Source organism: Rhincodon typus, unplaced genomic scaffold (assembly GCF_021869965.1).
Source record: "Rhincodon typus isolate 14 unplaced genomic scaffold, sRhiTyp1.1 hic_rhity00002384, whole genome shotgun sequence".
In the NCBI taxonomy this organism is placed as follows: domain Eukaryota; kingdom Metazoa; phylum Chordata; class Chondrichthyes; order Orectolobiformes; family Rhincodontidae; genus Rhincodon; species Rhincodon typus.
The window spans coordinates 1-20,536 of record NW_025968022.1 but is presented as its reverse complement, the minus strand read 5'-3'; the positions used below and the strand labels follow the sequence as shown (position 1 = coordinate 20,536).

Genomic DNA, 20,536 nt, shown 5'->3' with positions numbered 1-20,536 from the left:
GCAGTAATCAATGACAGTGTGAACTAACATTCAAAGGCCTCAAGGCTAGCTAGCTCTTAAAGCTTCAATCAGTATATAACACCCAATGGCTGTACAGCGAATCTCTCTTGATATCCAGCAGGTTGGTAATCCTTCATTATTTCTGAAAGTGTGTAGACTGCCAGGCTGTCCTCAAATGCTTTAGCATCTTGAAGGAGAGCACTGAATCTACAAGAGACAGTGTTTTGTCCAGCTTTTCTCAGCAGACCACTGCACTGAGGGTAAGTGAATGTGAAAAGCAGTGTGCTTCCTTGAAAAGTTCATACACAAGATGGAATGTTCCCCATAGAATCATTATTCAAAACCAGGCCCTAGTATACTGCCTCAGTGCTCTCCATATCAAAATGTAATTCCTTGACAGCAGTAATCAATGCCACAGTTCAAAGATCTCTGATGGCTTGAGGGTATCCACAGTCAATGGTAATTTGTCCATTACAACTTCTTTCATCAATGGGACATCTGAAGAGACTGAAAATCTCTCAAGTATTTTGAACACAAACATTTTTTTTTTTGCTCCCTCCTATAATAATCGGACTGCGAGCCCAAGTTCCTCAGTTGGGGTGGAGGGTACCTGCTCTGTAGCTGTCCCTGTCAGCTAGGAAGACTTGGACAGTGTTCCCAGGGGCAATTTGGGCCTGCAGGGTCTTGCCCAGATGCAGGCTTATCCTCTTTGGCTTAGCATTCTGTAAGCTTTGGGATCACAGGAGGTGCAATGTGACTGAAAACATAATGAGTGGGCATTTTGATCACAGACACAGGGGAGGTGGATGGACCAGGCACCTCTGAAGCGTCCCGAGAAGAAGCTTCTGTGGGTTGTGTGTATGACTCCTCCTAACCTCTACTGGAGCCTGCTCGGCACCCTGGGAGCCTGAGCGAAACTTGTGCCTTACAGTGAGGTTGAGGCCCCTTATTCCTCTCTCACCTTGCAGTGTATCTTGCAGATGGTACTCATTACTGCTACTGGCGGTCAGTGGTAGAGTGAATGCTTGTGAATATGATGCCGATCAAGAGGTCTGCTTCTCTTGGATGGTGTCAAGCTTCTTCAGTGTTGTTGGAGCTACATCCATTCAAGCAACTTGCAGTGTTTCATACTCCTGAGTTGTGCCTTGTAGATGGCTTTGGGAATCAATTGAGTTCCTTGTTGTCGGATTCCTAGCCTCTGGCTATGGCTGGTTCAGTTCAGTTCAGTTCCTGGTCAATGGTAGCCCTTAGGATGTTGATAGTGATGTTAACACCAATGAAAATCAAATGGTGATATAGTTCAATTCTCTCTCTTTGGAGATCATCATTGCCTGGCATTTGTGCGGTACACACATTACTTGCTACTTGTCAGCCCAAACCTGGATATTGTCCAGGTCTTGCTGCATTTGGGCATGGACTACTTCAATACTCCACTCGTAAAGGTGCGCGGCTGGACTTCAGATATTAATAGTGCTAGTAGAATGCATGTTGGAACAACCCAATAGTGGTGAGCACTTTTACCTCTTCAGCTGCATGATTCTACAGCAAGGATGCCAACAAGTCTAGATGCATAATTAATAAGGTGAAGGACAGAAGATTTCATGAAATAAATCTTCCTATAAAACTGGTAAATGGGAAATCAGACTCAGTCCATAAAAATAAAACACTTATATGGAGAGGCAATGGTGTAGTAGTATTATCGCTGGAGTGTCAATCCAGAGGCCCAGATAACGTTCTGGGCATCTGGGTTCAAATCCTACCACAGCAGATGGTGGAATTTGAATTCAATAAATATCTGGAATTAAGAATATAATGATGACCGTGAATCTATTGTCGATTTGTGGAAAAACCCACCTGATTCACCAATGTCCTTTAGGGAAGGAAACAGCCATCCTTACCTGGTCTGGCCTACATTTGACTCCTGACCCACAGCAATGTGGTTGACTCGTAACTGACCTCTGGGCAATTAGGGATGGGCAATAAATGCTGCCTAGCCAGCAACACCCCTCATCCATGAATGAGTAAAGAAAAACAAAGTGGTTTCCACATATACTGTATACCATTAGTTAGCTAATGAACAAGAATGGCAGTTGCACTGCAAATAAACCTTCCCTTCTTTCTGCTGTTAACAGTTATTTATTTTTGTTGTTTCATGTGATGTGGATAATGTTGGTAAGTCTAGGTTTTGTTGTCCATGAACTGAGTAGCTTGTTAGATCATTGCAGATGTCATTCCCTTTAAGGAGATTAGTAAATCTGATGGGATTTTCCAATACACAATGATAGTTTTGTGGTCATCATTATGGATGGTATACATACCAGATTTTATAAACTGAAATGTAAATCCCAGGAGCTGCTGGTGGATTTCAGCCCATTCCCTCAGAAGATTAGCCTGGGCTTCTGGATTTCCAGTGTAGTAATATTATCAAGACTCCACCATCTTGGCTTGCTCATCTCAAAATCTCCTTCAGGTCGACAATTCTGAGATACATGTGCTTCTCCAATTCTAGCTCCTTGAGCATACCTAATTTTAATTGCTTCATTATTCGCTGCTGTGCCTGCAAATGCTCTCCAAACCCACAGGGGTCAGGAAGTTGGGGTGGGATGGGGTGTTAGAGCAGAGCTGCGGAGTCCTATGATTTAAAACTGGTACACAGATACCCTCAAGGAGGTTTCAGCTTATGACATCAAAAAGGGATTTAGCTTTGTTGGCAATGTACCATAAGACTCAGCCTATCCACAGACTTCACCATTGGACCCATGCTGCAGTTCGAGAGAGCAGGTTCCCATTTCAGCTTAGAGTCAAGGTAAAGTTGTAATTCTTCAAGCAGTCAGCAGTGAATGCTTCTGTTTTGGCACTGACCACAATTGCCATTGTCATATGAAGAAACTTGGAGTCAGCCTGAGTCAGGAAATAGTTCTACATAAAAGTCTGCTTCTTTCTTTACAAAGTGAAATACCCTTCAACATGGGGTGCTTTGCAAAGGACCAAGGATGAAAACTATGCAAAAAATATCCAAAAATATATTCCTTTTTATCAACCCGTATACTTCAGCTGAAAGTTTTCTATGATACAACAAACACTATAGAGGTGTATTTCGAGTGGTTTCAAATCTAGTCAATTCAGGGGACCTTTAAGTATTGAAAATGAGAATGACCAGGTCAAGGCAATAATGCCCTCATTTCCATCATAATGAAAGTTACATTATCCCTTGAAGCACCATAATTAATTGGGTAAATTTTTCCATACTCTAAAGGCAATGAATTAGGTATCAAGTTATATTTAATTTTACGTTTGGTTGCTTTAATCATGCAGCATAAACAAGGGGAAATAATTACCAACCTTCACAGAGATTTTTGCTGCTCCTTGGCATACATGATTTGAAGAGCTACCGCGGCATTCTAGTTTCTTTGTGATTTGTTCCTCTCGATTGCTGTACAATTTAGGTAATGTTTCCAAAAGCTCACAGTCCAGCACTGTTTGCTGCGACTCCCATTGGGCTGCAATTCTGAAGAAGAGAAAAGGTTATTTTGAGAAAAGGTTATTTTGTCCACAATTCAAGAAATATTTTAAGTCCATTTTAGTCATATATAGTCTAAGCTTAGAAGATTAGATTTATTGATAGCTAATTTACAATTAATTAACAAACAACAGCAAAAGTAAGTGAACAAATGTGGCTGTCATTGGGGAATATTATGTCAAGAGATGGAATTATAGAATGGTGTACACACCAAGGTGAGACAGCTTGACAGATCGTCACTCATGAGGAGCTATTCACCAGGCATTATCTATAAGTCACAAAGTGTTGCCACATACAATTTGATTTGAACCACCATTTACTTGAAAGCTATCTTCTTCAGAATCCTTCTTTTAGATTTATTCTTTCATGGGCATCGCAGGTAAATCCAACATTCATTGCATATCCATAACTGCCTGAACTAGGTGGGTTTTTACAACAATTGATGCTATTTCCATCATCACCATTAGAGAGACTACTTTTGAATTCCAGCTTTACTAATTTAAAATCCACTAGGTGCCCAAGGTGGGATGTGAACCCACATCCCCAGAGCATTAGCCTGGGCCCCTGGATTACTACAGAATCCTTTACGGATAGAGTACTTGGATGTTTTTTAACTGCTCCACATCTGTCATAACAATGTGCCTTTTTGACACAAACAAAACTTTGTGGAAGATGGAAATCTAATTTAAAAGCAAAAAAATGCTGGAGAAACGTTAAATCTCTCTCCACAGATGCTGTCAGATCTGTTGAGTTTCTCCAGCATTTCCTGATTTTATAAAAACCAAAAGAACTGCTCCCTGGCCAACATCTCTGTCTCCGGCTTGCTACAGTGTTCCAGTGAAGCCCAATGCAAGCTGGAGGAACAACACCTCATTTGCCGCTTGGGGACCCTACAGCCCTCCGGACTCAATATTGAGTTCAATAATTTTAGGGCCTAAACTCTCCCATGTCCCAGCCTCCCACCCCACACATCAGGCTTTGTTACCACATAGCCTGCCATTACACACCCCCTGTTGTCAGTCACTAACAGTCCCCATTAACAACTACTCACCCTCTCAGCCTGATCGTTAGCAACTCCTTTGACTGTCCAGCTGTCTTTCTCTCTCTTCGGGCTCTATCCTATCGTTTACTCCCTACCCCACCCACCTCCCTATTTTCTGCATATAAACTGACGTTTTCCCAGCCACTATCAGTTCTGAGGAAGGGTCACTTGAAACGTTAACTCTGTTTTCTCCTTCACAGATGCTGCCAGACTTGCTGAGCTTTTCCAGCAACTTTGTTTTTGTTTCCTGATTTTATGCCTGCTTGATATGATCACTGAAGTGTTTTTCATGCTATTAATTGTAACATAAGACAGGAGTAAACCTCAAGTCCATACTGAATTCAATGGAATAATCATTGATCTGTAATCTGTTTCCATCTTTTCCTTATATCCCTTAATACCTCTCTCTGGTGAGCAGAAATTTAACAATCACAGATTTAGAATTGACAACTGACTCAGAATGACTGCCATTTGGCAAAAAGAGCTCCAAACTACTAAAACTCTGCGCAGAAATGTTCCTGACTTCATCACTGAAAGGCCTGGCTCTTATTCACAAGTAGATAAGGTGGTCAAGAAGACATTTAGCATGCTTGCCTTCATTGGTCAGGGCACAGAATATAAAAATTGGCAAGTCATGTTGCAGGGGCATAAACTTTAGTTAGGCTACATTTGGAATATTGTGTACAGTTCTGGTCGCCATGCTACAAGAGGGCTGTGGAGCCTTTGGAAAGGGTACAGAAATGGTTTGCCAGGATGTTCCCTGGTTTGAAGGTTATTAGCTATGAGGAGAGATTGGACAAACTTGATTTGCTTTCGAGTGAATGCTGAAGTTTAGGGGTGACCCGATAGAAGTTTACAAAATTATACAGGCATGGATAGAATAGAAGGTCGGAGTCTTTTTCCCCAGAGTACAAATGTCAATTGCTAGGAGACACAAGTTTAGGTAAAAGGGGGTAAGTTTAAAGGAGGTAAGTTTAAAAGAGGTGTGAGAGACGGATACAAAAGCAACTTTAAGAGGCATCTTGACAGATATATGAATAAGCAGCGAATAGAGGGATATGGACCGCATAAGAGGCAAAAGCTTTTGGAAAGGCATCATGTGTCAGCGAAGTATTGGTGGGTGAAGGACCTGTTCCTGCTTTGTACTGTTCCTTGTTCTTATTTGTAAGGTGTGTACTAGAATACTTTCTGTAATATTTAATTGCAACTTAATTCAAAAATGTAGTGCCCAGAACTGAACACTAATCCAGCAGGCCAAGCAGCATTGCCTTTCTGCTCCTATGATGCTGCTTGGCCTGCTGTGTTCATCCAGCCCTGCACCTTGTTGTCTCGGATTCTCCAGCATCTGCAGTTCCTACTATCTCTGAACACTAATCCAGTTGTGTTCTGAGGAAGGTCACCAGACCTGAAACGTTAACTCTGTTTTCTCCTTCACAGATGTTGCCAGACCTGCTGGGCTTTTCCAGCAACTTTGTTTGTGTACTAATCCAGTTGCGGTGGTCTAATCAGAGCTTTGCACAGCTACAACATAAATTCTGATGTTGTGCATTCTCGTCTTTTTAGCTATTAAGATCTATCTTCTGTTAGTCGTTTTGATTTTTTCACATGCGCTCATGAAATATTAGTTATTTATGTACAAATCTCTTGGATTTTCTAGATTTTCACCATTTAGAAAGAACCCTGATATATATCTTTTTATGGCACAAAGAGGATGGCCTTATATTTACCTATATAGAAATCAACTTGCCAAGGTTTTATCTATTTACATAATTTGTTAACATCTCTTTGCAAATTTACCCTTCTGTTCAAACTGCTTACGATGCTATCATCTCTGTGCACCAGTAAACCTGAACGTGGTTTTCTATCCCATCAGCTAAGTCATTAAGAAATATACTTGATCATTGAGGTTCCCATAGAGATATCTACAGCATGTCACTAGTCTACTTGCACAGCACCTTCGAAATCTGTGACTTCTACCTATCTCGAGCACAAGAGCTGCAGAGGCATGGAGGGGGGAGAGAAAAAACACCTGAAAGTTCTCCTCCAAGTCAAATACCATATAACTCTATATCCTGCAGCAGTTCAACAAGGCAGGTTGCCTTCTCCAGGGCATTTAGAGATGGACAATGCATGTTACTTTAGCCAGCAATACCCATATCCAAGAAGTGAATTTTAAAAATGTCTTGTTAAAAAGAGTACACACCATCATTCCGATTCTCTGGCTGAGTGGAAGCAGATCATTTCCTAACCAAGTCAGTAACATGCCTTCAATAGCTAAAGTTGAAGTTTATGGAAGAGTGTCTTATGAAGAACTTGACTGAATGCCTTCTAGAAGTCTGTGTAAATGACATGCATAGACATTTCTCTCCTAACTGCTTTGGTCACCTCTACAAATGAATTCAATTAGATTGATCACGCATGGCCTAATCTTTATAAATCCACACTGGCTCTCTCAAGGTGTTCAGTCACTCCATCATTAATTCTAGTAAATTACCAAAGTAAAAGATGGTTTTGCTAACCAATCTCCTCTCTTACCTTTTCTTAAATAGTCTAAAGGAATGTTTATTCTCAAAATTTATTCAATTTTTTTTACAACTTTTTAACATTGAATTCATATTATCTTGAATAGAATTTCGCAGCTCCCAAAAACATTTTACTTCCCATTCAAATATGCTAATCTTTAACAGATCCTTTCCTCAAGCAGCAAAAAGACTAATTAATGTGGCTAGTCACTTACTTTGCCTGCTGTCGTAAGATGTTAAGATTTTGTTGAATGAGTTTAATTGCCACCTTTTTGTCTGATAGACTAGTTTCAATAATATCTGGAACAGGAGCTTTCACACGTTGTGGGGACAGAGTAGGGACAGGGGCATCGTGGGTCTTCAGATTGCTGAAGATTCTGTCTTTTGCTAAAATGGAAAGAAAAACTAGTCACCATAACAATTGTGGGAGAAAACCTAGTGATCAATAATAAAACTTGCTAGTAGGACTAATTAGTGGTGCCATTATTTTCCACAATTTGGTGAATCAATGCACAGTCTCCAAAGTTTAAGTCCCTTGATGAAAACCAGATCTTTGCGTTTGCTTTATAAAATCTGCAGGCTAACATCTGGATTTCATACTGTGCTTTTTCTAAAATCAAATTCTGCTGTCTGATGCTCAATTTCCTGCTGATCTGCCAGATTACAGATGATTTCCATCACAAAAGTGTGATAAAGAAATACATCATTTTGTACATACTTCAGCATGTTTTCAATTCCAGCCTTCATTAAAATTTATGTACTTTACATTTATTAACACCATTATTTATGATAACTTAATGCTTTGAAACACTTGCCCGAAAGTGGATCAAAAAAGTTATTCAAATTTGATGCCCTATATGCTGCAGAAGGCTTTTGGTGAAGCTGGATCCAGAGATTCAATGTCTCAATGAATTCGTGCTTAATACGTTCATTATCCACATATTCAGTCCAAAGATCCTAAATAAACATAAAACAAGTTAAAATCTTGTAACAACTAGACTGAATTAGGCTAATTTTATTTCATGCTTCTTATTTAATAATTAGGGTTCTTGTTATACAGTGGTAGTGTTCTTATCTTGGAGCCAGAAGGCCTGTTTTCTTGATTTTAGAACAAGCCTAGTAGTTCCAGATGTGTGTTATAATCCATCTCAACAGTTTGATTAAAAATATCTTACTTAATGACTTGGTTAGGTTAAAGCATGATAAGCAAGCCAACATACCTGCTGGTTCTGCATGACCTTTGCCAATCTATGCGTATCATACTGCACCGGTAGAGAAGGCAGATAAAGATCAGTCTTTTGTAGATTCATATCATCCAACCAAAAGGCAAAAACATGGAAAAGCCTATTAAAAGAACAACCACTCATTTATGTAGCCCCTTTACCCCAGAACAAAATGATTCATACAATTAACTGCTTTAGAATTGCAGTAATTGACATCAAGTGGATAATCACAACACAATCTCTGTGCCAGCAAGATTCCACATGGAAGTAATATCACAAAATAATCTCTCGCAATCAGGTCAATAATCCCGAATTGCTAGAAATCAAATTATTTAAATAAAGCAACACAGAAACAAGACATTTATTTCCTTGAGCCGGTTCAATAGTTGGTCTATGACGTAACTCCATAAACTCATCTTTGCCTCAAATCCCTTAATACTGTTCTTTAACTATGAATCTCAGATGTAAAATCTAGCATTTAGTGCTGTTTGTGGAAGACTGTTTCAAATTTCTACTATATTTTGTGTCCAGCAGATGTTCATCATTTCAGTCCTGAACGCTATGACTCTAACTTTGAAATTACATCACCTATTTTTAAACTCCCCAGCCAGTGAAAGAGAATCCGCTCTAAATTCAAAGCGGCTGAAAATATATATGTAAGCACCAGGTTTCTACTTTGTCAGTTAGACTGCTTGTCATATTTGCTGGACAGTAAGATGCACCGGAACATAAAACATACCTGAACTTTTAAAAGGAAAATTCCAAGAAAAAGTCATTTCAGTGCATATAGAGATTTGCCGTCATAGAACAAAACAACACAGCACAGCACTAAGTTTAATTATTAACACTTACTAACAGTACACTGTTAAATCTTAATACTTACAGAAGCCCAAAAATTTCTTATTACTGCCCTCACATAATTTGTCACCATCTTCACCTTCGCTGTCACCTAGGGCATTGCTGATCTTTCCATTTTTGAATGATTTAACAGTGAATGTTTCCACTATTTGCCACAAATTTCTCACTCACTCAGACGTCTGATAAATGGCATCTTTCTTCATTCGCTCTGCTAGTGTCATATTTTGGAGCCTCTATCCATTCCTAATGCATAGATTTTTTTAAAGGTTTGTTTACCATAAACGGCTTACAATTCCACCTGGAATTACAGGCAGCTGCATCTTTTAATTCTATCACCCACCTCCTTTTTTTTGTGGCCCCTTCTTAAGGCAGTGGCCCACCTGGTCAATTTGGCTACACTTTTTGGAGCCACAACGGTATACTTTCTCATTCATCCATCCCTTAAAATGAATGCGAAGAATTCTGATTTCAGACTTGGGTGTGGGTTTCCCCCAAAAGATAAGTAATGGTTATAGTTTTTTGTCATCAGAACATGCTGAGATGACGGTCTTCTTATGACCAGATATTTTTTAATTGTTATTGTTTTAGCTCTTCTAAGGTACTGTTTTGTTTGATCGAACATCAAAAGTTGAGGGAATTAACTATCAGCCTAACTTCAAAATGCAGATTGTCCTTGCACGAACCACAAACTGGTGAAATTTAAATATCTTTCTAAGATACTGATCCATCAAAATCAGTAATCCCACTTGCTACTATTTATCATGTTTCACACACACTCATATCGGTGGTTACAGAAATTCCATTTGTCAGTGCTCTATTAACCAATTTTTAAAATGTTTTTCCAGCTGTGGCCATTGTGCAGCATGTCTATGAAAAGCGTGCTTGTGCTTTTCTATTTTCACTAGTTGCTGTTCTTGCTACTTTCATTCATGTATAACTTTTATATATATACATACATACAATAATGTTTGTTCTAAAAAAGGGTCATTGGGCTCGAAACACTAACACTGTTTTTCTCTCTGCAGATGCTGCCAGACCTGCGAGGTTCCTTCAGCACTTTGTGCTTTTGTTTCAGTTTTCCAGTATCTATAGTTTTGTTTTTACTTACTGCCTTGGGCTGATTGGATTTGTGGCAACTATGGGTGTTGTGCATGGTTTTGAATAGTGTGTTAATTATCCACGTGCCAGGATAATGTTCAAACTACAAGGCACATTGTAATATTAAGCAATATTTTTTTGAAAAAATGTGAACGTATGGTCCAGCAAGTAAGGCAATTGAAACTATTAGACATTTCAAATGTCTTTAGTTTTAAGTGACTTCACACTGCCAGGGGTTGATTACAGTGACACATGTGAGTAAGGATGAAATTGAAAAGATCACAGCAACAAGGGGCAGAATATTAATTTTAAAGAAATGTGCTCTGGGATTGGTGCAGGTTCAGTTAAAAGTCAGAAAATTCAACTTCCTGACTCAAACACTGAACTAACCTGCCCATGTCAGGTTTTAACAGGCAAGAAGTTGGATGGGCAACCAATCCAATCCAAAAGCTGCAGCCTGGAACTTTAAATATGATAAAGTGTATGTACCACATTGTCATGCTGCTATGGAAATTTAACAGCCATCAGCTGGGTTTCCAAAGTGCCAAGTAACTCAACAGATTCCTTGAGGCAAAATGATTTTAGGTTTGGGGGCAAGTGCGTTCACAACTACCGCCAGGTTCCTGCTTGAACAATCTCTGCGATCACTGATCACCCATCTTATACAAGGTCTTCAATCTCCTCTGCATACTCCAACCAGGTCTTGACCACTGCAACAGCACCAAGCTTTGGTCCTTGTTCCCATGGGTCTCAGACACCCTCCACCTCAAATTCTCCTCTGGTGCCTCTTGTTCTAGCCCTCAAATCTCCCCTGATTCCACCATCTCCCACCTCCAGTCAATATTTATCTCACCTAACCCTAAGCGACTCATAGTCCTGGTGTGACTTACCTGCACCAGTGGCCGTTATCATTCAGACTCAGTCTCTAAGGAAGGAACTAATCCCAAACTGTGGATCTTGTTAAATAATAATTCTGTACAATATCTCAATAATATCATAGAACAACAGGAATACAATTAAGTTAGAGCAGAGCAACAGAGCAAATACAGAGATGCAACAGACAGACTAGTAAAACCAACTGTCCTCCCTCATCCTTGTTTTGGTCTTCTACATTCTGTGTAAATGTTTTCATATTCAACATTCAATTTTATTTAATCCACACCATTCAATTCAGGGCTGCTATCCTCTCAAGGTAAGTTTTATCTTATGGTTCGTACCTCCTACCATATAAGTAAAGAGGATGTAGTGATTTTAGCTGTGGGAAACATTTCCTATTTATCACAAAGTGGCAAGAGGTGCAAGTAAACAAACTGCAGTAGTGAAGTGACCTTTTACCTGAGCAATTCTTTATGCAGCTCTGGGGATGTCATGGATTCAAGCAGGTGACTTGCATTTTTCTCTTTCAATGTTGAGGCATTGTCAGCACGATCTACATCCTTCCAGATATTTACAGCCTTACCAGCTGCATGGTGAAAGTCTGCTATTTCGACAAGGCGCTTTTTCATTTCTTTCAGCAAGTTAGAGTGCGAAGTTGTATAAAAATAACGTTTTCCAATACAGCCACTTACTGGCAAACTGAATAAAAGATAAACTATTGGTACTTTAAGTACAAATATTATGATTAAAGCAGCACCAAATTATTGTGATTTCATATGCACTGCTTGCTCCAAAAGTGACAGATTCATCCTCCAAACACTTTTCAACATTTCAATTCATATCCTCAACTTTTATAAAATATACATAACATACATAAGAACTTCTACCATTTTACAATCCCAATCAATGATTTACCCTACTCTGAAGTAATGAAGTAGTAGAAATGATAAAGGCCATGAAAATTGAAAAAAAGAATCTAAATTAGTGGCTCTTCGTAAGTTTGATACTGGATTTACATTTGGTTTGCTTTTCTCTCGATGTGAAATTGAAGAATAGTAACAATTTTATTCATAGCCGAGAAAGGGGCATCTGAAGCTGTGAATCAGGGACTAGAAATGCCACTGTAGGCTGAAGGATAGAGCAGCAGACTGCATTTTCTTTATAGCCAGGAATGCAGTTACAGGGATGAGTTTCAAAGAAAAGACAGGCATGAAGTAACCAAGACGTTAAATTGGTAGAGCGACAGGCTATTTACATGTTGTTTTCAAAGTTTTAAAAATGTTTAACTTTTCTGAAACGAAATTAAAATGTAGCCAATCTCTGCACATGCTACAATTAAGAATGGAAAAGGAGATATGTTTGGCAATACTTCACTTAATGATTAAACTATTCATGACAACAGTTACCTTAAAATTACAGTCATAGAGATATACAGCATGGAAACAAACCCTTTGGTCAAACTCGTCCATGTTGACCAGATATCCTCAGTTAATCTAGTCTCATTTGCCAGCATGTAGCTCATATTCCTCTGCACCCTTCCCATCATGTCACTATCAAGATGCCTTTTAAATGTTGCAATTGTATCAGCCTCTACCACTTCCTCTAGCAGCTCATTCCATACATGCACCACCCTCTGCATGAAAAAGTTGCCCCTTAGGTCCCTTTTCAATCTTTCCCCTCTCACCTCAAACATATGATCTCTAGTTTTGGACTCCCCTACCCTGGGGAAAAGACCTTATCTATTCACCCTATCCATGCCCCTCATGACTTAATAAGCTTTTATAAATGTCAGCACTCAGCCTCCGACGCTCCAAGGAAAATAGCTCCAGCCTATTCAGCCTCTCCATACAGCTCAACATCCCAACCCTAGAAACATCCTTGTAAGTCTTTTCTGAACCCTTTCAAGTTTAACACATCTTTCCTACAGAGGGGAGACCAGAATTGAAAGCAATATTCCAGAAGTGGCCTTACCAATGTCCTGTACAGCCGCCACATGACCACCCAATTCCTATACTCAATGCATTGACTAATAAAGGCAAGCGTACCCAATGCCTTCTTCACTATCCTGACTACCTGTGATTCCACTTTCAAGGATCTATAAACTTGCACTCCAAGGTTTCTTTGTTCGGCAATACACCCAGGACCTTATCACTAAGGTGTATAAGTCCTGCCCTGATTTGCTTTTCCAAAATGCAGCACCTCACATTTATCGAGATTAATCTCCGTCTGCCACTCCTTGGCCCACTGGCCTATCTAAACAAGGTCCCGCTGTACTCTGAGGTAACCTTCTTCGCTGTCCACTAGATCAGCAATTTTGGTGTCATCTGCAAGGTTACTAACCATACCTCCTATATTCACATCCAAATCATTTATATAAATTGACAATAAGTAGTGGAACTAGCACCGATCTTTGTGGCACACCTCTGGTCATAGGCCTCCAGTCTGAGAAGTAACCCTCCATTACCATCCTCTGTCTCCTACCTCAAAGCTAATCTTGTATCCAAATGGCTAGTTCTCCCTGTATTCTATATGATCTAACCTTGTTAACCAGTCTACCATGTGGATTCTTGTCAATTAAATGGGAAATTTTGCCTCAAGAATATACAAAAAAAAACTGACAAACTAATCAATTACAAATGCTGGCAAGAAATTTTTCTTTAAAACAGGAAACATATAACAGGAAACACATTATCCAAGTTTTAAGTGATCCATTTAATATTTAAACAGAATGTTTGAAATGACACAGCAAGAAAAGTAACTTAAAGTGTTAAAAGTTACCCAAACTCTGGCCCAGACCGATGAAGGTAGAGAATGAAGAACTTCTGCCAGATGAGAGGAAGAAGTGGGTGATCTGCGGGAGTAGCTAAAGCTTGATGGGCCCAGCGATAGATCATTAGCCGCTGAATGGATGGAACAACTGGCAACTTCAAGTGGCTTTGTGCCTTCTGTAAATGAATTAGACAGGGAATGACATCATTCTCCAGTTTTCTAAAATATAAAAACACAGGTTGATTCTTCTAGGGATTGTAAGACTAGTTAAAGAAAAGACAAAATCTGCTGTGGCAATTTTATCATTGAAAAAAGAAAAATATGAGAATAAAATTTAGGTTAAGCATGATTTAAAACATTTTTTACAACAGTATTTCCTTGTTCCTAGAATGGCATCAGTCCTTTGTACTACATGCCTGGGGTGGGTGGAAGGCGAGGTGAGGGGAGGAGGGAAGGAGAAGGATTATTCACTGGCATGCTAACACACATCCCTTAGATAGTGATTTTTGTACTATTTTGATCTCAAGGAACTTGAAATGGAGCAATACTGAACTTCCATGCACTATGAGACAGAAACTACTGTATCTCTGGGAACAAATGCTTATCCAGCTCTATTGTAGAGATAAAGGAGTTTCTGTGCTGGTATGCATGCTGATCAAAGAAAATGTCGTAACTATAAATCCGGGATTTCAATGTTGATTCGGTGGTGCAGTCAACAGTCAAGTAACCTGAAACTGTGGAGAACCATCAGCCATGGGTTGTGCAAATCAGGTTCTTTATTGGAGAGGTGAAATCAGTTAATTAAATAACTGCCCTAAACTAGTTCAGTAACTGTCAGGCAATAGTCTCTGAATCTCAGTAGTACAAATGAGAGAGATTTAATGCAGTGGGACAGACTGGAATCATTGCCAGTTTACTGAGTAAGGGGTAGAGGGGTGACTTTAAAAAAAAAAGTCAGCTTCCACCACCCCCACCACCTCTCATCCCCACCTCCTTGACCTGTCTGTCTTCTCTCCCACCTATCCGCTCCTCCCACCTCACTGACCAACTCCCACCCTCAGCTCTACAAGCCTCATCCCCGCCTCCTTGACCTGTCCATCTTCCCTCCCACCTACCCACCCCTCCCTCCTCACTGATCAATCCCCATCCCAACTTGCTACCTACACTCACCTTTACTAGCTCCATCCCGCCTCCTTGACCTGTCCATCTTCTCTCCACCGATCTGCTCCACTATCCACCTTCCATCACTGCCTCCCCCTCTATTTATTTCAGACCCCTCTTCCCCTCCCCCATTTCTGAAGAAGGATTCAGACCCAAAACGTCAGCTTTCCTGTTCCTCTGATGCTGCCTGGCCTGCTGTGTTCATCCAACTCCACACCTTGTTATCTTAGACTCCAGCATCGGCAGTTCCTACTATCTCTGAATGTCTTGTCTGTTTAATGTTCCATGTTTTTCCACTTAGACCTGTTCTTGGGGGTGGCCTCCTAGATTTTGGAACTTGTTACACAAGGCATTGTATGAACCCACAACTATTGCACAACCATACGATCCCAACCTTTACTTGTTGCTGAATTTGTCTTATAAAGAAATCACATGTGCTGATTTCACATGGTCAATTACAAGACCTAAAATGCACATATGACTCCAATAAGCGTTGATAAGTCTACTTCTTATTTATTCTTTCACAGGATATGGCATCATTGGCAAGGTAGCACCAGTTTCCCATCCCTAATTGTCGAACTGTTGCAGGGACACCTACAGTGCTGTTTGAATGGGAGTTCTAGAATTCTGACCCAATGACAGTGAAAGGAACAGTGCTACAGTTCCAAGGTAGGATGGTTCATGGCTTGCAGGGGAATTTCCGAATGGTGATCCTATGTACCTGCTATCCTTGTCCTTCTAGGCGGTAGGTTTGGAAGATGCTGCTAAAGTAGCCCAGCTGAGTTACTGAAAATCATCCCATGTGGCACACGCTGCAGTCACTGTGTGTTGATAATGAATGGAATGAATATTTAAGTTGGCAGATGGGGTTCCAATCAAGTAAACTTTGTCCAGCTCATCACAGAATTATTACAGAGCAGAAGGAAGCCATTTGGCTCATCATGCTTACACATAATCACTTTTGTTGAATGTTGATGGAGCGGCACTTATTCAGGCAGGTGGACAGTATTCCATCATACTGCTGACTTGTGGTTTGCACATTTTGGGCAGATATTAGGGTGTCAAGAGATGAGGTGTCTGCCTCAAAGCTCCTGACCTGTTCTTGCAGCCACAGTATTTGTATGGCTGGTCCAGTTCAGTTTCTGGTCAATATTAACTCATAAGACAGTGATGGGGGGTTTCACTGGTGGTATTATGATTGAAAGTCAAGAAAAATTGATGAGCTTTCTCGTTTGTTGTAGATGGTAATGCAATGGTGTGTGACATGCATGTTTCCTGCCACTTACCTGCAGCACTTGAATATTGTCCAGGTCTTACTACATATGTAAATTGACTGCTTCAGTATTTGAGCAGTCATAAATGGAATACAGTGCAATACTCAGTAACAGTTACGACCTAATGAAGAAGGGAAGGTAATTGATGAAGATAACTGGACCTTGGACACAACCCCAAACAACTCCTGCTGCTATCTTCTGCAACTGAGACAATTGGCCTCTAACAACCATTGCCATCCTCCTTTGTACTATGCGTAATTAATCAGAGGAGGGGTTTCCCCAATTCCAACTGACTTCAGTTTTGCTCCCATTGGTCTTGATGCCACATTTGCTCAGATGCAGCCTTAATGTCACCCTCACCTCACCTCACGTTCAGTGCTTTTTGTCTGCATTTGATCAAGGCTATAATGAGGTCAAGAACTAAGTGGCTCTGGCTGAATCCAAACTGAATGTCAGTGAACAAGTTATTACGTACTAAATGCCAGGTAATGGCACTATCAATGACATTTTTCATCACTATGCTGGTGACCAATAGTAGACTGATGGGGTGGTAATTGACTGGCCTGGATTTGTCCTGCGTTTATGGACAGGACATGCCTGGGTAACTCATATTTTTGAGGTTAACGCAGTGTTGCAGCTGTACTGGAAACACTTGGCTAAGGGAGTGGTGTATCCTAGAGCGCAAATCGTTGGTACTTCTGTTGAAATGTGTCAGGTCAGCCTTTGCAGCATCCAGTGCCTTCAGCTGTTACTTTATCACAGAGTGAATCAATCTGGCTGAACACTGGCACCTGTGATGTTGGGAACATCCATAAGAAAGTCAGTTACTAATGGCCGCTTCCTCAGCCCCAGCACTTCAAACATTAGCTATAGCACATTACAGAACACAGAAGAGAACAGTACAGGAACAGCCAACCACAATGCTATTCTAAACTAATCCCATCTGCCTGCCCAGGGTCTGGATCTCTCTATTTCCTGCCTGTTCACGTGTCTGTCTAAATGACTCTTAAACTTTGTAATTGTATCTGCTTCTATCATCTCCCATGGCAGAGTGTTTCAGGCACCTACCACGCACTGCGTAAAAACATTTCCTGCACATCTCTGTCAAACATTCCCTCTCACTTTAAATCTGTGTCCCCCAGTAATTGACATTTCCGTCCTGGGTAAAAGACTCCAACTATCCACCCCATCCATGCCTCTCATCATTTTATATACTTCTATCAAGTCGCTCCATCAGCCTGCAACACTCTAGTGAAACAATTCAAGTTTGTCCAACCTCTCCTTACAACTAATATTCTCCAAACCAGGCAACATCCTGGTGAATCTCTTTTGCACACTCTCCAAAGCCTCGACATCCTTCCTATGGTGTAGGGATCAGAACTGCACACAATACTCCAAATGTGGCCTAACTAAAGTCTTATACAGCTGCAAGATGACTCGCCAACTGTTATACTCAATGCCACCACCGATGAAAGCAAGCATGCCGTATGCTTTCTTTACCACCTTATCCACTTGTGTTGCCACTTTCAGGGAGCTCTGGACTTCCATTCCAAGATCTCTCTGTATATCAATGCTCCTAAGGGTTCTACCTCATTGATGGAAGAGATTCCAAGCAGGGTTCCGAAAGCAATTACTAGATGCAACCCCCACACCCCCCCCCATCCCCCCAACACAGTTTAGTTGGAATCAGCCTAGTACTCTGATCCATAACAGCAATCTTTCCAGTGATGTTTGTAAACACATTAGATGTTACACCGACCTCCCTCAATTAAGAAGGACTCTGTAATCCAAAATTACAAGAGACAAACAGGAAAGACACCAAAATCCTATCCTGCTGATCTCTAGAAGCAGAAACAATCCCAGGTGAGGATGAAAGAAATGTTGCTTGAAGGGCAGCCAATATTGGCATATTTGGCACTTGCAAAAGATGAATGCACCAATTTTATCTTCAATAAAAGTACGTTCTGGATAACACTTTTTTGAAATCATCCTGTTTGGACATGCTATGATATGCACCACCATGGTGGATGGGACTTGAATCTGGACCTTCTTTACCACAATACCCATACAGTCAACAGATGTTGGCTAATTGACAAGCATTGATATAAACTAGTCTTCATAATCAATTAGATTGGTCAAGACACAAGAAGTTGCATTATATAGAATTAGCCTATACAGAATTAATATATACCTTCAAGGCTTGATCTGGAGTAACTGAAGGTTTTCTGATTAATTCAAGTTCCACATATCTACGGAGCTGAGAATCTTCTTCAAAGATTGCCTCCATGTTAAATATGATCCAGGAAAACCACACCTATTCAGAAAAAATTGGTACTGCATTGTAATACTGAACAGACACCTAAACTTCATAATTCAAAACATGAGACTGCTATTTTTGCTTTGTTACAATAGCCTCTGCTTGCATTTGGTGCTTAAAGAACAATGAATGCACAAGTACCCTGCTTTTTCATCCCTCCTAAAAGTTAAACGTCAGCAAGTCATTACACTTTAGAAGGACTCTGCCAAGCACTTATCCACTATATCCTTTCACAGTAATTTTGACTTCATCAACTGTTGCACTAACACAAAAGTATCTTGTTTGCACATGCAAAACTAGGACTAAGTGCAGTCTTTATCAACCTGGGCAGGAGGTTAGACGATAATTCCCATTTCCCATCCTAACAGTTCCCATTTTAAAGTCATCCATTGTGTTACATCCGTATTGTATTACTGTTCATTTTGCCGTTAAAAATTCTTACAGCACCTGGGGCAGAAATGGAAATATTACTTTACGGCAGAAATTTCTTTTATAAATGTAGACATTGTTAATGTCTGGTCAATCACATCATTATGGTTTGTTAATATATTTGTTAAGGTTGACAGGAAAACGTGGTGGAAATTAATTGCCTGAGCAAATAGGGAGCAGCGGCTCTTGTGGTGCAGTAGTAGCACCCCTAACCTGTCGCTGGAGTTGCAAATGGGGAATATTCCATCACACCCCTGACATGCGCCTTGTAGATGGTTGACAGGATGTGGGGAGTCAGGTGGTGACCTATTTACTGAAGGATGCCCAGGTCCGATAGCTATTGTATTGATAAGGTTGGTCTAGTTCAGTTTCTGGTCAATGTTGATAGTGGGAGATACAGTGATGGCAATGCCATTGAATGACAAGGGATAATGGCTAGATTCTCTCATATTGGACATGGCCATTTCCTGGCACTTTTGTGACACAAATATTGCTTGTCACTTGTCAGCCCAAAGCCCAATATGCAAGTTATTAAAATATTTACAGAAACAGTGATATAAAACAGGTTGTCTTATTGGTAATGTGATTAGAATTTTAAAACATGTACATATATATGTGTATGTGTGTCATACCTCAGTTGAAGTGGCATTGCCTTCAATAAATGATGGAGTCAAGTTGCCAGCTAACATCCAGCTCATGAATGAAGTTAGTAATCCACGATCACCATGGTATCCAAGGGCACTCTAAACATTTTGTTTGAAGAATATATTTTTAGAGATTTATAAGAAACAACACAACATACAACTGGATTTGTACATGCAACAGGCTGCACTGCTATAAGAATTGTAAATAAGACGGAAGCAAACTGACATATTATATGAACACTCCCAAATCAATAATTAATTTTTAATACCATGCTTAGTTTGCAATTTAAAGAGTAAACATACACGTTAAATGTTTTTGAATGAAATTTTTTTCCTAGCTTGTTTGTGGTTTAAGTTTTTTTTAAACTAAACAGTGATCAATGAAGAAAGTTTTTCTAAAGATATTTGGCTTTTTCATCTTCTGCATGAAACTACATGTGTGTTCAATGTTCAGTTGTACCAGCAATTTTTTTTTGGCTAGTTTGCATCTGAAAACTTCCTGCAAGATACCTTGTGCAGTTGATAAAGGGACTTTTGCAAGCAATCTTCCTGTTGATGAAGAAATGCCACTTTACAAAGATTATCCATCAAATACAAAACACTTTTGTCTTTGTGCCACAGTTGTTGACTTGTTAAGACCTGAATCCAAAATTCCAGAACAGCAGCTGCTCCAACTCGGTCAGGTTTATTGTTTTCTGAGACATGAGTCTGTAAACATGAAGGGCAGTTAGTTTATTTTAAGAGTATAACAGCCAAATGCAATAACTAATTTTATTTATTCGAACATTAAAAAATAATTCTCT

The 20,536-nt window shown here is 40.0% G+C and overlaps 1 protein-coding gene across 1 annotated transcript; it reads right to left on the bottom strand.

Moving 5' to 3' along the window:
* Positions 1-1,219: 1,219 nt before the first annotated feature.
* On the bottom strand, positions 1,220-20,438 carry LOC109927016 (ectopic P-granules autophagy protein 5 homolog (C. elegans)). The gene is made up of 10 exons (XM_048593135.1): positions 20,244-20,438; positions 19,722-19,832; positions 18,535-18,657; positions 13,918-14,084; positions 11,599-11,838; positions 8,305-8,428; positions 7,900-8,041; positions 7,300-7,471; positions 3,343-3,508; positions 1,220-1,246 (listed from the first exon to the last, which is right to left on the bottom strand). Exons 1-10 carry the CDS (start codon positions 20,319-20,321, stop codon positions 1,235-1,237), a joined length of 1,335 nt encoding a protein of 444 aa, XP_048449092.1. The 5' UTR covers positions 20,322-20,438; the 3' UTR covers positions 1,220-1,234.
* Positions 20,439-20,536: the final 98 nt, after the last annotated feature.

Bases quoted from the DNA above. Each gene is read 5' to 3' on its own strand.
- LOC109927016 (XM_048593135.1), bottom strand. From the start codon at position 20,321: ATGGATAATCTTTGTAAAGTGGCATTTCTTCATCAACAGGAAGATTGC. The intron at 8,429-11,598 runs GTAAAAGGTCAC...TTCTTTTAATAG, and splicing joins CTGCATAAAGAATTGCTCAG to GCTTTTCCATGTTTTTGCCT. The intron at 7,472-7,899 runs GCAAGTGTTTCA...TTTCCATTTTAG, and splicing joins CTTTTTTGATCCACTTTCGG to CAAAAGACAGAATCTTCAGC.